Source organism: Neltuma alba, unplaced genomic scaffold (genome assembly GCF_004799145.2).
Source record: "Neltuma alba isolate B1F8T4 unplaced genomic scaffold, ASM479914v2 tig00005273_pilon, whole genome shotgun sequence".
Taxonomy (NCBI): Eukaryota; Viridiplantae; Streptophyta; class Magnoliopsida; order Fabales; family Fabaceae; genus Neltuma; species Neltuma alba.
Window position 1 is genome coordinate 89,122 of NW_021634043.1, and position 17,728 is coordinate 106,849.

At 32.8% G+C, this 17,728-nt stretch overlaps 2 protein-coding genes across 2 annotated transcripts; both read right to left on the minus strand.

Annotated features, from left to right (window-relative positions):
• Positions 1-3,280: 3,280 nt before the first annotated feature.
• On the minus strand, positions 3,281-7,399 carry LOC114747247 (TMV resistance protein N-like). The gene is made up of 5 exons (XM_028935546.1): positions 7,371-7,399; positions 5,402-6,512; positions 4,898-5,170; positions 3,968-4,804; positions 3,281-3,694 (listed from the first exon to the last, which is right to left on the minus strand). Exons 1-5 carry the CDS (start codon positions 7,397-7,399, stop codon positions 3,281-3,283), a joined length of 2,664 nt encoding a protein of 887 aa, XP_028791379.1.
• Positions 7,400-7,457: 58 nt separating this feature from the next.
• On the minus strand, positions 7,458-8,002 carry LOC114747248 (TMV resistance protein N-like). Its single transcript, XM_028935547.1, has one exon. The coding sequence runs from the start codon at positions 7,941-7,943 to the stop codon at positions 7,458-7,460; it is 486 nt and encodes a 161-aa protein (XP_028791380.1). The 5' UTR covers positions 7,944-8,002.
• Between the last annotated feature and the right edge of the window lie 9,726 nt (positions 8,003-17,728).

Genomic DNA, 17,728 nt, shown 5'->3' on the forward strand with positions numbered 1-17,728 from the left:
AACATTATAATGATACTACTAATATAAAGCTCTAAATATATAGGAAATATTCATAGAGAAAAATTTAATAGAAAGAAGTGTTTAATGTACCTATATGATCCCCAAAGCTTGTATGACTCTTCAAACTGCTAACACTTCTCTTCTTTTCTCTCAATCTCTCCTTCTGCGCATCTCACTCTTTCTTTCCATTCTTTGCGATCACTCTCTCTTTTTATTCTTCAAATTGCCAACCATCCTTCCTCGATTTTTCTTCATTCATTAATGCTCCCTCCATATTTTTCTTCCTTCAGTCAAAAACTCCCCCCAAATTCCTCTTCCTCTTAAATACGTTCAGCTTTCGGTGGAAAGCTGAACGTGTTGTCCCCTTCCCCCATTTTTTTTTTGTTTTAATAAAATATTATTATTTAATAGTAATAAAATATAATATAATATTTTTTTTTTGAAATAATAACTTTTTTTTTAAGGATGTTACAATTAACTATCCACTTTCTCCTCCCCTGATTTTCTCTCCATCTAAACAAACTTAGTACTACCTCTAATCCTAATTATAAGAGCTAGTTGACTAATTTGAGGAGATTAAAGAAATAAGTTAAGTTAGTTATTTATAATAAATAGGTGTTGTCTTTCTTAAAATATCCTTGCTAATTAAGTTTATTGGCTAGAACTACCATTATTAGAGGGACTACCTTAAAAAAAATGCATAAATATGAAAGATAAAGTAGATTAAGGTCTTATAATTAAGACCAAAATAAAAATCAAACGAGGTCTTATATTAAGGACCGAAGGTAGTATTATTCTTCTTGACATGGCTCCCAACGTATGAAACCACCTCATTCCTTCATGCATCAAAACTTCCACAGTGATAAATCGTAAAGTATGATATTCTCCTTAGGCGAAAAAGATTTTTTTTTTTGTGAGCAAAAATTCAATAGTTGATGAAATTAAATACACTTTATCATTATCTTGCTTAAAAGGGTCGATAATTATCTTTTTCCCTTTCTAAAAATTACAGCACGTTAGAAGCAAGGGGGTTATGTCACAAACCGAAATCAGTTTTTGCAACAATTTTTTCAATAACCTGCCACGCTTAGAACACCATAAATCAAGTATTATCTTCTTCACAAGAAATTGAGGCCCAATACTTAAAATAAGCTCCACTGATAGCTCAGAGCGAGATGCAATACTTCTTTCTTTTTTCAAGCAAAAAAAAAGAAGGAAAATTATATTGAAATACTAGAAACACAAGTCCAGAGCATAAAGCAGTAATAGAAATCAAAAGACAAAAAAAAAAACACTAAATAAAACAGTACTAACAAAACAATCATCCATTATCACAAACTCCTGCTCGATCTGAAATTCTGAATCCAATAAAGTTCGCAAGGGGATTTATCTGATGTGAAGATTGCCTCATTTAATGATTCATTAATAGTAGAATCCATAGCTGTAGCCATAGTCAAACATTCATCCATCAAAGCAGACTCACAGAGGAATTGAATTTACCACATATTTTATTAGCACATCTCTTCTTGCTTCAGATAGCAATTTCTTTTGCCATCCTTATCTCTCCCCCCCCCCCCCCCAAAAAAAAAAAATTTATCAACAACAAAGTCCAAAGCTTGAGCCCACATAGCTTCCTGGAGCATCTACAAATCTATCTGTAAGTTCTGTCCAATATCTTCTTTTAACCCGCAAGCATGCCTGATTTCTTATCATCTCCCAGCTGCTTTGGAAGAAGTTCCCTGTGAAGCCATAAGGTCCAGGCCCTTGAGTTCCTCCCATTTCATGAACAGCAGCCTTAACTTCATCAATAAACGCATCTATCCTCAACAATTCATTGATTTCTGGACTGAAAAATCTCTGCTACTTGATGAGGTTGAAAGGTCTTCCATTACAAATTTACAATCTTCAAAAACCATTGCAATTCCCCCTTCTGTCTCCAACCAGTTATCATCATCAGCCTTCATCAACTTCACAATATTATTTCTGCATCTTCTATGAATTGTAGTCATGTGAAAAATAAAAAGGTATTTTCAGCCCAATGAAGTTCTTCCTGCTGCCAAAGCTTATTGGTTTTATTTTTCAGATCAGCCACTTCCCTTGCAATATTATCATTCCTAGGACCTCGTCAATTTACCAATCAAATCATGCTCACATTACATTGCATGAGCAGAGACACCATAGAACAAAGAAAAATTTATTAAGGAGGCATTTACTTGATTATATGATGGGTAGTGAGGCATTTACTTGAAAATTTTAATTTACAATGCTGAAGGAGGATTATATGATGGGAAGTGAGGTATAATTAAGATACACTTTAATTAATTTACATAAACTCGCATCGTGATTCATGTTTATGCTTGAGCGGAAGAAACGGATAGAACAGCTGTACATCCATTATACCTATGGCTGCCTTTGTGATCCATCAGAAACTAAAACAGAGGGCAAACTCCATGCATATCTATCTATCTTTGTGATCTTTTTATGTATGGGCCATTCCTAGGGGTAATATTTGTTTTTGCATTATCTTTTCAGTGTTCTGTGTGAATTTTTGCAGAACAAATATTGAAATAAGGTCAATCTCTCGAGTAGTGAATTGAAACAAGAAGTCCTTGAGAAAGTTATCTGATACAGGAGTTATCTTGGAGGACCACAATGAAATTTTACTTATTGTTTGATCATAATCTTCAAATATAAATATAAATAGTTGAATTTCTTATCTCCACAATTTTATTTTCGTTAAATGATTGTTGAATTTCAGAGATGGTGAAAACCATGTTCTCAGTTATATTGAGATAGGAATTATTTGTCAATTTTTCTGACAGCAATCAAAATTCTTTGTATCTTGATGGGGGTAGTGCATGAGATCCTTATCCTCACACAAGACATACAGATTACAGAATCAATCTGACTGTTAGTGTGTGATTATTATTTTAAGAAGCTTTCTCACAAATTAGCATAACAATTACATGTGCATTTAAATTTTAGCTTATTTGGAATTTGTGGTGCAAGGTCAAGGTTTCTTATTCTCCCCTGTTTCCTGAAAAACCTTTTGAAGATGAGAAGTCTTGTTCAGAAACATGTTTCCTGAGTATTATGGCTTATCACATGCAGTTTTGGAAGCTGACTTTTCTTAAACAAATACTTCCTTCTTAATTTTGGGTCCTCAAGTATCATTATCTTGCTTAAGAAGGTCGCAATTGTCATTTTCCATATCTAAAAGTTGCCGCTGCATCAGAAATACTGAGGCTATATTACAGACCGAAATCAGTTTTTGCGACAATTAGGTCAATAACCTACGACGCTTAGAACTGTCATAAATCAAGTATGCTGCAATCTTCTTCACAGGGAATTGAGGCCCAATATATAAAACAAGCTCCACCAGATCACCAGGTTGAACACTTGAAATGATACTTTGCCATTCCGTGTCTACATGGAAAGTTGCCGAGTCTCCCTTGCAGTGTTTAACATAAGCCTTCGTGTAGTTAATGATCAGAACATTGATGATGAGAAATCGAGGGCTTCTGTTATCCATGAAAGAAGAATACACAACATTGAGAAGCATCGCTTTCAAGTGACAACCTATGACTTGAGGCACCTTAAAAATTACTGAATGTCCTTCACCTTTGTAGATGAACCAATCAGGATACTGATCACCAGGTAGGTGAGAACCACCCCACCCACCATTATTCCATCCCTATATATTGCATCAACACAGGAATCAAGAGCTTGTATTTAGGTACTTATACAATGATGTGGCCCAAAAAAGGGAAAATAAAATATCGACTCCCTTCATTTTCACATACTCATTAGGCTTGTGGGAAGTAATAATGCATCTGTCCGGTAATAGTGTTCGTTAATGAAACTATAGAATTTTCATGCATGTAAGAAATATTGATGTAAGTTAGGTTCTTCAGATAACTCATATTTCCAAACATGATTGGGGGTAGAAAAGAGAACAAAGACAAACCTGTAGTATTCTGTCTTTCAATATGTCTATTTTGCTGCTCTCTCTCATTTGAATTAAAAGAGAATAGAAGGAATCCGCTGGTCTTGCATTGTTAACTTGATCATGACCGACAGATGATGCAGAAGCTCCCACGTATGAGAACTGTGATGTGCTTGGCGTGGATTCCAATTCCACGAAGTTTGTCCCATAGAGGGCATCCAAAAGTCTCGTCATTTCTCCATTGGATCGAGACTGTGATCGGCATTCCTCCCACATACCTCGAAGCTTGGCAAGATCGCCTAGAAATGGAGATAGGCCATGAAAGCCGTCATTCTGTACAACAGAAAAAACTAGAGATGACATCCTCAGCAAAAATGCTTCACTGCTGGACTGGGGAATATCGGTCGGTGACATCCAAGACCATATGAGAGAAGGAAATACATCTTGTGCTCTTCCTTTAAGGCCTGGGAAAGATACATATCCATGCTTAAGCGCTTCCAATCTTACTAATGACTTGGGTACTACTGTTATGGCAGTATTATCTGCCTCTAGTACCGTCATGGATTCCATCTGCTCAATATCTTCTTCCAAATGGTCAAGCAACGAACAACCAGAAAGAATGAGGGTTTTTACTGATTTCAACTTGTAGATGCTTCTAGGAAGAACCCTTAGGCACTTGCAGTCTTCTAGATTTACCAAAATGATTTTTTTTAGATCTCCAATGCTTTGGTGAACTATCTTCAAGCTCGGACAATCTTTCAGTACTAGCTTTTCAAGATTTGGCAGGTTTGTAAAATCAGGAGTTTGTCTCAAATAAGGTGAGTGACTGAGAATGAGGATTGTCAAACACTGCAACAACTGCAAAAAAATGAAGTTTCATGTGAAAAATTAATCAAATTATAATACTAACGTCTTAAAACATTTGACAAGTGGGGAAAGACAAATTCATACTTGGGGCTTCTTCCAAACTAGCCTGAGGTTGCTGTATTTAAAGTCAATAGCAACTAAGTTTTTCTGATACAAGCTGTCAGGTATAGATTTTAAAGGAAATCCAGGCCAACAAAGCCACCTTAGCTTATTGGAAAGATGCCTATAATCTCCTTCAAGATTTACATACTCTAATTGGAGCAATCTGAGTTTTCTCATTGCCTTGAATGCCTTAGCATCAATCTCACATACTTCATGGGGCTTCTTTAAGGATATGCCCTCAATAACTTTTGTTCCCTGTTAAAACATACAACAAAAATTTTACAAGAAGAAGTATTCACCATTTGCTAAGAGAAAGGCAATACATAAATTATACATGATGCTTATGACAAAGGGAATATGGAACTCGTAAATTGAAGCAACAAAAAAGAAGAAAGTACATAACTCTTGTTTTCTAGTGAAAAAACAACGCATGTTCTTTGACATTAGAGCGTGCAAAAGAAAATAAGACATGAAAGAAATTCTTACCGTGTTTTGCATTAACACTTCAGTTACATCCTCCTGAAACCACAATCTACTGCGATCCTCGAGGTCCTTTCGTGGGCTTCCACAAATGATTTCTCTTCCCATATCACGTAATAAGTCATGCATTTCAAGCTTATTATTCTTCCTATTAAAATTTACTAGGCATCGCTCAATGAGGGTTGTTATTCCGATTTTTGCATTAAATCCACATCCATTTAATATATGCGTCGCATAGTTTCTATCCTTATTGATAAAGAAGCAACATATGTCAAGAAATATATTCTTCTCCATATCATCCTTTAATCCATCAAAACTTATTTTTAACTTTGCTTGTATCTCATCATTTGGAATCCTTTCTAGTTTGGACAACACATCCTCCCATTCTTCAATTTCTCTATCAAACAAATAAGAACCAAGGACTTCAAGAGCTAGAGGAAGTCCTCCGCAGTAAGCAACTACATTTTTAGAAAGTTCTATGAAGTTTTCAAGGGGAGCTTTTTGTTTAAAGGCATGCCAACTAAAAAGCTCGAGTGACTCAATTTCATTCATTGTTTCCATTTTATACTTGTGATCAGCTCTAATGACACTAAGCAGATGCAGATCTCTAGTTGTTATGACTATTATACTCCCAGGACAAAACCATTCAAGACTTCCACATAAAGCATTTAGCTGATTGACACTATCCACATCATCCAATACAATAAATGCTTTTATGTGGGGAAGTCTTTCCTGAAGTATCTTTATCCCTCTATCAACGTTAGGTATCTTGAAAACTTCTGTATTAATGATATCAGAAATGAGTTGCTCTTGCAAATTAACTAGGTCATTAGAATGCTTTGAATTTTCTCTTATCTGAGCAAGAAAACTTCTTGCTCTTCTAAATGTACGACCAATTGTATTGTAAAAGGCTTTGGCAACAGTAGTTTTGCCAACGCCTCCCATCCCCCAGAGGCCAATGATAAGAGCCTTTGTTAATGTCTTTTTTGACAATTTACTTGTCAGTTTCCGAACTTGAGACTCTATTCCTACTGGACGCTCAGCAACAAACAATTGTCCAGCATCTACTTTCTCTAAAACATCCTTCACAATGGTATCAAGCAGCTCAACTTCGGACCTGTCAATAATAAATGTCCGTGAAACAATATGATCAGACACATAAATAGCATCATTATCAGAAATAAACCGACAAGACTTACTTTTAAACAGAAGAATTTTAGTGGACCATTAAGAACAAAGAGGACCAATTTAGCTATTAAATATGTATATGCATCATAGGAAAAACTTTCAAGCGTTGGATAAATCGCGGGGCATTAATTTCTGGAACCGAACAGAAGACTTCAAAAGGAGGCCAATGGCACAAGGAGGCTATTGGGGCTTTGTTATCACTCAGTTTTTAACTCTTCATATATTTTTAATTGGACCCTCATCTGCTCATATTTAGCACAGAATTACAGTATTATATTAGAATTAGTTATTTGTCCAAAATATTAGAATTAAATATTTGTCCGTGGCTGCAAGAGCAAAACAGGCAACGCAATTATAATAATTACTCCAACATTTTCAAGTGCACGATGAATTTATAGCGATAACTTTTAAAACTCACATAAATTTATTGTAAAATAAAAATAAATTATATAAACTGCGTTTGATTTTTTTAAATGCATAAATTTTACTCTTATTTTCTAGACATATATAGCCTTTGTTTAACCTATATAAGAAAAATATAAAAGACTTCTAATTTTACTAAATTATATAATTTTTTTTCTATTGAATTCTGTTTCGTTTTAAAAAATAAAATGGTTAATACAAACTTTGCCCTTCAAGTCTACCTATATGGTTTCTTTTCATTTAAAGTATTGGTATTTATAATTTAATAAAAATTTAGATTTTTTTATTTTTGAGAAACCAAAACCTATGATTTGAAATTTGAAAAACTAGAAAGAAAAAAAAATTATATTAACCTTAAAATAACATTATGAAAGCATTCTGAGTTTGACACATCGTAATTTCCTTTTCCTTCTTTTTTTTTTTTTTTTAATGAGAGCTGGTTTGGAATTCGTTACCGAAATGTTCCGGAATCAAACCCAGAAAGGTTGCTGATTTCCGTGAGTGCCAGCCTCCACCGCAGCACCCGGTGATCACCGCCCCCTCCCAACCTTTGCTCGTGTCGTTTCATCGCTTCACCATATGTACCTGTCTGTTTACGAACATGAGACGGATCTGTGTTATAGAATATGGGAATAACCACCTGAGCTGCAGATCTTCGACACTCTATTATGTTCACCAGTTCATCCAGACACCATCTGGAAGATGCATAATCTGGAGACAAAATTACCAACGCAATTCGTGATCGTTCAATTGCTTGCAATAGTGAGGCAGAGATCTCTTCTCCCCTCTCAACTCCTTCATCGTCCATGAAAGCATGGATCCCTGACCGCCCTAGAGCGCTATAAAGCTCAGAAGTAAAACCGTCACGAGTGTCTTCGCCTCTAAAACTCAAGAACAAGTCGTAAGTCCAGGAAGAACTAGAAGAAGAAGAAGCCATGGCTTATTGAGGGAATCAGGCAGGAGGCCAATCAATAAAACGCTTCAACGGATCGATCACAATTCATCACAGGAGCGTGACTTCATAATTGATTGCTTTATTAGTCACCCACGTCTGAATACTTTTCGTGCAAACAAGTCAGTCAACCACAACTGTATTTGGTCCCCAGAAGCCAGGTTTACCGCATCGTATCTTTCCTACTTCGCTTTTGGGCTTATTCTCTCCCATTGATATTTTTAAAGGGCAGGGAATACGGGACCATTGACAATGATGGGGGCTTAAGATTAGGCAGTACTGGTTTTTTTTTTTTTAAAAAAAAAGCTGTGATAATAATGAGTTTGACAGTTCAGGTGAATTATCATAGTGATTGAAAACATGATATAAGTTTTTTTAAAAATTTTATATAGGATATAAAATATAGTAATATGAAAAATAATAATTGATTTTGACATTGCATGGGTTTCAACCTGTATTATCACATCTACCTTTTTCATAGATAAGTGGGCCTTTGAAAAATAAGTTACATTTTTTTCTTACATATTACTACCTCCGGTCCTAATTATAAGACCCAGTTGACTTATTTGAGGAGATTAAGGAAGTAAGTTAAGTTAGTTATTTGTAATAAATAAGTGTTGTCATTCCTAAAATATCCTTGCTAATTAAGTGTATTGGCTAGAACTATCATTATTAGAAGGATTATCTTGGAAAAAAATGCATAAATATAAGAGACAAAATGGATTGGGGTCTTATAATTAGGACCAAACAAAAAGTCAAACGGGGTTTTATATTAAGGACCGGAGGTAGTATTACATTTAATCATTTTTAACTAGCCTTTTAAGTTACATAATTTAATTATTTGTATCTTATTAAAAAAAAGGAAGTGTAAGTCAGTCTTTGTTTAACCTTTCTTTGCAAATCAACGACCCAAAATTAAACAGTAGTGTAATCATCTATAATTTTATGCTTGGTCGAGGTATCTAAACCACAAAGGCTCAGAATTCGCCTGTCTATGACTGTACGTAGCTAGTCTGTTGCTTATCATAATCATTAGTCAATCACTCAGTAGCCCTGTTCGATATTTTATTTTTGGCCGCCGTGAAAGTTGAGAAATTCTTAGTTATATTATCACCAATTCATCTTAATTTAATCGTAATTCTCACCCTCTCTGAGCGGATCAGAGCAGTTTGTACTGAAAAAACTAATGTTAAAAAACATGTATTTTAAGTTAATCTAAGAGCTTGTTTGGGAATTATTGGGATAGTTCCGGACAGCCTCAAAAACCACTTGGGAATAAAAAATCAAAAAGGTAGTCGAATCAAAAAATACTGTTTGATATGGAATTGAAGGCTGCTGATTTTTTTGGTCAAAAGTCACTTTAAAAGTTAAAAAATTTTGAAAAAATTAATCTTTTAGTCATTCAACTTTTAACTTGGTGGCTCAATCTTTTAGTTACGACTCGATATAACTTGTTCTCTAAATTTTTAACTGGGTTAAAACTCACTCTTTAATTTCTATCTTGCTTAATAAAGCACTCGTTCTTACACATGACTCATCCTACATGGCAAAAGGGGGTGTTGCTGACATTATGAAAAATATACTCACGTCGCTTCCAAGTAAGCTCATCATGGCTGGAATATGGTCCTCATTGTTCTGATTGGGACAAAATGGTCGGCGTTGCCAACATTGATTGAAAATCAATGAAGTAGAAAATAAAATGGAATATGAAGAAATCCACCCACCTGCAATGAAAATTCAATACTGGTGGGGACGGCGTTTGAACTTTTGAAATGGAAGACGTGAGTGGAAAACTTTTTATGATGCTCAAATTTCCACATTCTCACGTTTTTTTTCTCCTCCATAAATTCTCCTTTGCCCTAGTCTTATCCTCTGTCTAGGGCTGCTTATGAGATAGATTGGGACTGGGACAGGTTCATCCCGATTTTTTTCTTGATGAACAGTGACAGAATAGAAAAATTGTCCTGTGTCTCATCCCGTCCCGGTGTTATACCGATTCTGGACGGGACTGGACTAAGACATCCGATATGATTTTGTTTTAATGTTTTTTGAGTTGTTAGACCTATTGCAATAAAATCTGATTTTTTTTATCGTAGTTTTTTGGGCTTAGCCCTTGTAAAAATATCTTTTTTTTTCTTAATTTTCTTTGGGCACCCTTGCACAAAAGCTCAAAATATTGCATATAATAGTCATTAAAAACTCTAAATAAAAGCTTGGGTCAAGGTGAAAAATACCCATAAATTTATACCAAAAGTGCAACCATCACCATAACTTTTTTTAAAGTGCAAAAATACCCATAAACTTATAAAATTAGAGCAAAAATGACATCACTGTTAAATTTGACTAATATTATCAAAGTACCAAAATCCCCCTAGATAAAAGGAGAAAAAAAAGACGAGGTGCAAAAATATCTATAAACTTTTAGTCAAAGTACACTAAATACCATATGCTTTTTCACAAATGTAAAAGTACCAATGATAGTGAAAATAAATTAATTCTTTCAGTTTTAGCAAAAAAAAAAAACTCTATTAAATTTTATCATACTATTATAATACTAATAATTTTATTGTTAACTTATAAGTTTAGTTCTCTAAGTTTATCAAGTTTTAACTTAGTTTCTTAAATATATAAAGTATATTTTGAGTTACTAAATGTTAACACCATTACTGTCATTAATAGAAAATACTAACTCAATGAATTTAAATGGTAACTTTGCTGAAGTACCCATGAACGTGTAAAAATTGATTATTTCATTTTTTGAAAAAAGTATTATACTATTATACTTTTGAACCCCCAAATTTGCATCAAGTTTTATTTTAACCTCTTAAAATTATAAAGTTTATTTTTAGTCCATTAATATTTTTATATATTGAAAGATGGTTGTTGATGTTAAAAATCAGACTACATCTTTATTAGATTTTATTTTAAATATTTTTCAACTTACAAATTTTAAACTAAAGATTAATATTTCAATATTTAATTACAAAGTTACCATTTAAATTTGCTAGATCAACCTTGACTGTTAATGAAACCGACGGTGTTAACACCAAAGGAATTAAAAATACACTTTATAAATTTAAGGAGCTAAATTAAAACTTGATGTGAATTGAAAAGACCAAAGATGTATATTAACCATAAAATTATTAGTATTACATTAATATAATAAAATTTAGTAGATTTTTTTGGCTAAAACTAAAAGAATTAATTTATTTGCATGGTCATTAGTACTTTTATACCTGTGAAAAAATATATGGTATTTGGCGCTTTTTTACTAAAAGTGTACAAGTACTTATGCACCTTCGTCCTTTTTTGTTTTCCTGCGGCAACGGTATTTTGGTACTTTCATAACATTAGCATGGCCCCACTACAAAAGGTAATGGTCGTTTGTCAAATTTAACCCTAGTGCCATTTTTGCTTTGATTTCACAAGTTTATAAGTACTTTTACAAATTAAAACAAGTCATGGTGGGTGGTGCACTTTTGGTATAAGGTTATAGGTATTTTTGTATCTTGATCCTAAAAACTTTTAACACTATAAAAACTTGCTGAAAATTCTAATCATCAATAGTTTCAAATTATCAGCAAATATAAAAGTTCTAAATAAATGGATCTATAGTTCCATACAGTAGTCTCGAATCTTTAAAAAATATTTAAAAAATGATAATATGTATTATATAAATATGATTAAAAAATGAAAAAAAATAAAAGGACCAAGACAAGACAACTCATCTCATGTCCCGTCCCGTCCCAATAAAGTTTGGACCAGAACGGACTGGCCTTGAACACCCCTACCACTATCATGGTAATCCAGAAGGGAGTTGCAGGACTCTTCTTTATTTGGGTGTTCGTACACTTCTTTGCCTTTTTTATTGACCATCGAGCCACTTCCCATCTTCCTTGCTAATGCCATAAAGAGCAATATCCCCTATTTTTAATATAACAATTAAAATAAGTAATAAATGTATTTTTATTTTTCTAAACTACTTTTATAATCATATGTATTAGAACTATTCTTTGATTAAGAACCCATTGGTATATATAACTAATAGGCTTGGCTAAAACAAATGTAGTTCACAGACAGGTTAATACAATTTTTGGTTCACATCCTTATTTTGGTTTTGATCTCTTAAGTTTCAAATCATAGGTTTTGGTGTTCAAGCGTTTTTTATTTAAAATATCGGTTTCTATAATCCAATAAAAACTTGAATCATTTTGCTTTTTGAGGGATTAAAACCTATGATTTGAAACTTGAGAGACCAAAATTAAAATAAGGATCAACTTAAGGATCAAAGATTATACTGACTCTTAACAAAAATACTCTAGCTAAAAAAAATATGTATAAATTTACAAAGCAAAGTAATTAAGATTTTATGTTTAGGACAAAAATAAACCGGTGAATCAGTTTAATCTAGTTTAATTTGGTTTGGTTGTTGAATTGGGCAAGAATTGAATCGGTATCAAACCAGTTAAACTAAGGTGCACCGTTGAAAACTGGTATGAATCGATGATGAACCGATTTGGATGATTATGTTACTATTGATTCTTTTTTTTTTTTTATCTCATTTAGCTCCTAATATCTCAGTCACTATTAATTTGAATAAATTTTAGTGATGATTTTCCTATTAATGATTATTAATTTTAGTTATAAATGAATAATAAAGATCAAAATTATCAATGTTGTTGACTTTGTTATTGTTACAATCAAACAATTATTATATTTTCTTGTATTTTGTTATTAGTAATTATTAATGTTGTTATATTTTGTTATTTTTAATTAAATTATATTATTTTAATATGACTTGTTTGATCTCTAGTTCATCCTAATTTGACCAACTAATCTTTGAATTATTACCTCAATCAGTTTAGTTCTCAGTCCAGTTTTTTTCTTTTTTCTTTTTTTGGCTACAAGTTATCTCAACTTCTTCCTTTATAATTTGACACTGTTTATATTATATCATTCATATCAAGGATTAAAAAGCTGATTAACCCTTCCTTTTATCTTAATTATATATCATTCCTTGTCTCAGGCAGGATGGAAATAAATATAAAATAGTTCAACAAATTAGAATAATTTTAGGGAGAAGAGGACTACGATCTAGGGACATTTTAGTAAGAATCAATTAATAACCAAAAAAAAAATAGAAAGGAAAAATAATAAAAGGAAAAAGGGAGAAAAAGATGATGAGAGGTGTGGAGGCATAAAAAATCTGGGGAATTAGAGTGCCTGGGCCAGCCAGTGTTAAGTATTAGATCTGTATTGCTAAAATACAGGCGTTCGTTCCGCTAATCATTCCACTATAGAAAAAATAAATGTTCACATGAAAGGCAAATCATTCATGCATGGAACAATTTCTGGTGCAGGATTATTGTAATAAACACTCCCTCCATCTCTATCTATGAGCTTTAAATTTAGGAAGTAGTGTTATAAGCTTTAGTTTAGATTTGTCCCAATATTTAATATATGTTTTCTATTTTCATCCTTAATTATTGTTTTCTCTTTTTGGTCACATTCTCTTATTACATTTTCTCAACCAACATATATTCTCTTTCATTATTTTTCTCATTTATTGCTTATAACTATTTTTAACTCGGAAAAATATCTTAAAAAGATATTTAAATAACCCAAATTCTTTGGGTTGTTGCATTTGTTAAAGCCTTAATGAAGTCACACAACTTAAAAAGATATTTTAAAATTTTATAAAACGACTCTAATATCTCTTTATTAGAAGCTTAGAGAGATCAGAATTTTTTATCATTTTCATATTGCGAAGTGCTCTTATTGAGTAAAACTTGGCATCCATATTGCAAAGTCGGAAAATCAATCAAGGAGGCAACGGTGGGTTAGTTTTTATATTTAATATATCTACCTTAATCTTGTAAATGTGTTATAGAAACAGAAAATTATTAATTTAAAATTGAGATGTGTTCACTATGAAATAAAATAATCTAATTTTGAAGGTTTATGATAAAATTTTATTCAAAGACTTAATGTAAGTGTGTTATAGAGGCATAAAATTGTTAATTTAAAATTGAAACATTTTAATTGTGAAATAGAACATGTTAATTGTCAAGGCTATGTTGTGATCAAGTTTTATTCAAAGACTTATTGTAAGTGTTGGAGACAGAAAGTTGTTAATTTAAAATTGATATGTGTTAACTACAAAATGGAACATCTTAATTTTAAAAGTTATATTGTGATCAAATTTTATTCAAAGGCTTATTACAAGTGTATTATATGGAGACATAACGTTGTTAAGTTATAATTAAAGGTTCAGCTGTGTCCAGCACCCTAAAATATTTTGTTAGGTGTGTGCAGTATCTTGAAGTATTTTGTAACGTACTTAACATCCTGAAATATTTTTTTAGACGCGTCCAACACTCTAAAAATATTTTAAAAAATACTTTATACTTTATAGTGCTTGATATATATTTATTTAACGGACCTTCTGAGGAGTTAATGATGAAATTAAAACTCTTCATGAAACAATACTTTAACAACACAACTTCATTTCTGAAAAAAATTAATACTTTAAGAATAAAATTATACCACAAAATATTTTCGGATATTAGATGTACCTGAAAAAAAATACTTCAAAGTGCTAAGCGCACTAGAAAATACTTTAGGATATTGGGCACACCTGACAAAATACTTTAGGGTGCTAAACTTACCTTAATCCTGGAATTAAAACGTGTGAACTATAAAATGGAATATGTTAATTGAGAATTCTCTTTTGATTTCTAATAAAAAAAAGGCATAATTATTATTTCCTAAAATTTTAAAATCCCTCTTTGAATTATGTGACTTCATTAGAAATTTGGTAAATTTAATGACCCAAAGTGTTTGTTTTTTATAGAAAATTTTAGTTATTTGAAGTTTATAATAAGAATAGTAAGGAGTACTAGTTTTACCGATCATACAGGCAACTGATAAGAAAAGTCAGTTTTAGATTTTGTAGCAGTACGTTTTATCCTCCTTTTTTATACTTTCTTAGTTGATTGACACTATCTTCTTTGTCCAGAAGTGAAGGGAATGTAAGTAATATAAGACCCTGCATACAAGTAACTATATGGAGCATGTGCTTTATTTCACAGGCTAATCCTCATAATGCATTAATAAAAATAATAAAACCAATAAACAAATACTATTAGCTTGAAAGAGCTTTTCAATTCTTCATAAATCCATAAGGGATACTCCTCTAATAAAAACTTTTTGCCGAACGGTCTGATAGAGTTTTATTTTACATTTCCCTTAAAAAGGAGAGTTGATGTTAGTCATCGGATTGTCTGATAGAGTTTTATTTTACATTTCCCTTAAAAAGGAGAGTTGATGTTAGTCATCGGATTGTAAGTGTCATGTGCGGGAAAATTAGGATGCAGGAAGTCTAATATGGCAAGAAGAAAGCAATATTTTCGGGAATAAAGAAGCACTCGACTGTGCCGCATTAGCATGCTTGGCCTAATTGGCATTCTTTATGTAGCTTAGGGCTATGGCTGCCTTTATGATCCATCAGAAACTAAAACAGAGCAAACCCTATACATATCTATCCATCTTTGTGATCCTTGAATGCATGGGCCATTCCTGAGTGTAATATTTGTTTTAACATTATCCTTTCAATGTTCTGGATAATTTTTGCAAAACGAATATTGAAATAAAGCCAACCTATCGGATTAGTAAAGTGAACCAAGAAGTCGTTCAAGAAGTTATTTGATACAGGAGTATCTTGAAGAACCTAATGGAATTTGAGTTATTGTTTGACTATAAACTTTAAATGTAAATTCTTTTATAACTAAATAATGAAGCCTGCATTATTCTTTTGTCTTCTTGACAGGGCCCACAAGATATGAAGCCACCTCAAATGGCATCTTTTAGGCAGAAATGTTTTTTTGTAAGCAGAAATGATTCAGTAGTTGAATTTATTATCACCTCAATTTTATTTTCGTTATATGCTTGTTGAATTTCAAAGATAGTGAAAGCCAAGTTCTCATTTATGATTCAGCTAGGTAATTATTTGTCCTTTTTTTTTTCACAGCAATCAAAATTATTCTTTGGATCTTAATGGATGGAGTGCGTGAGATTCTGCGTCCTAATACAGTACGCACAGATTACTGAACCAATCTGATTGTCATTTGTGATTGTTATTCAAGGAAGTTGTTTCACAGAGTATTATAAAAAATTACAATTGCATTTAAATTGAAACTTATTTGGAATTTGTGTCTTGTGGTGCAAGTCAAGGTTTCTTATTCTACTCTGTTTTGTGAATTTGAAGATGGTATGTCTTGTCACATGCAGATTTGGGAAGCTGACCTTTCTTAAAGAATTACTTTTTTCTTTTAATCTCTGTTTTTTCCTGGGGTCAAAATTCTTAATCTCTGTTTTTATTGTTCTTGCTTTTGGTGAAAAGAGACTTCAAATTGGTTTCTCTGAAGATTGAAAAATCTGGACTTCCAACATCCACATTGTATTAAGAGAGTTGATCTCCAGATATCATTGTTGGAATGGAAAGCTTATATCAGTCAATCAAAACATATCTTAGAAACAACAATAAACTTTTGAATGTCCATTTCACCCATGCATCCAAGACTACTCAGAGACAAGCACCCATGCATCCAACATATGCGACAAATTTTAAAACGGAAAATGACGAGACCAATTTTAGCAAGACAATGACAGTTAATGACCCTAAAATTTGAAAATGCCAATGAAACACCAAGGTCATGTACAGATTAGGAAAATTTTATGAATCAAAATGCTCTAGCTGGCTAGCAAAATTCTTGGTTGGAATCTGCGCCAATCGGCAGTTTTAAAGTTTCCGGTCTTTAAGTATTCATTATCTTTAATGAAAAGTTCCATGATTGTTCTTTTGCCTTTCTAAAGGTGACAGTCAGTTTTTTCGACAATGATTTCAATAACGTGAGATAGTTAGAACCGTCATAAATCAAGTATGCCGCAATCCTTCGTCACAGGTAATTGAGGCCCAGTACTTAAAACAAGCTCCACCAGATCACCAGGTTGGACACTTGAAATGATGCTCCGCCATTCTTCATCTTCATGGAAAGTTGCCGAGCCTCCCGTAAGCTATTTAATAGTAGCCTTCTTGTGGTTAATGATCAGAACATTTATGAGAAATGCATTATGCTATCCATGGAAGGAGAATACACAACATTAAGAAGCATCGCCTTCCAGTGAAAACCTATGACTACAGGCACCTTAAAGATTACCGAGCGTCCTTCACCCTTGTAGATGAACCAATCGGGATACTGATCACTAGCTAGGTGAGAATCATCCCACCCACCATTATTCCATCCCTATATATTGCATCAACACAGGAATCAAAAGCTTGTATTTAGGTACTTATACAACGATCTGGCCCAAAAAAGGGAAAATAAAATATCGACTCCCTTCATTTTCACATACTCATTAGACTTGTGGGAAGTAATACTGCATCTGTCAGGTAATACCGTTTGTTAATGAAACCACAGATTTTTCATGCATGTAAGAAACATTGATGTGAGTCAGGTTCTTCAGATAACTCATTTCCAAACATGATGGGGATAGAAAAGAGAACAGAGACAAACCAGTAGTATTTTGTCTTTCAATGTCTACTTTGCCGCTCTCTCCCATCTGAATTAAAAGAGAATTGAAGGAATCTGCTGGTCTTGCATTGTTAACTTGATCATGATCGACAGATGATGCAGAAGCTTCCACATATGAGAATTGTGATGTGCTTGGCGTGGATTCCAATTCCATGAAATTTGTCCCATACAAGGCAT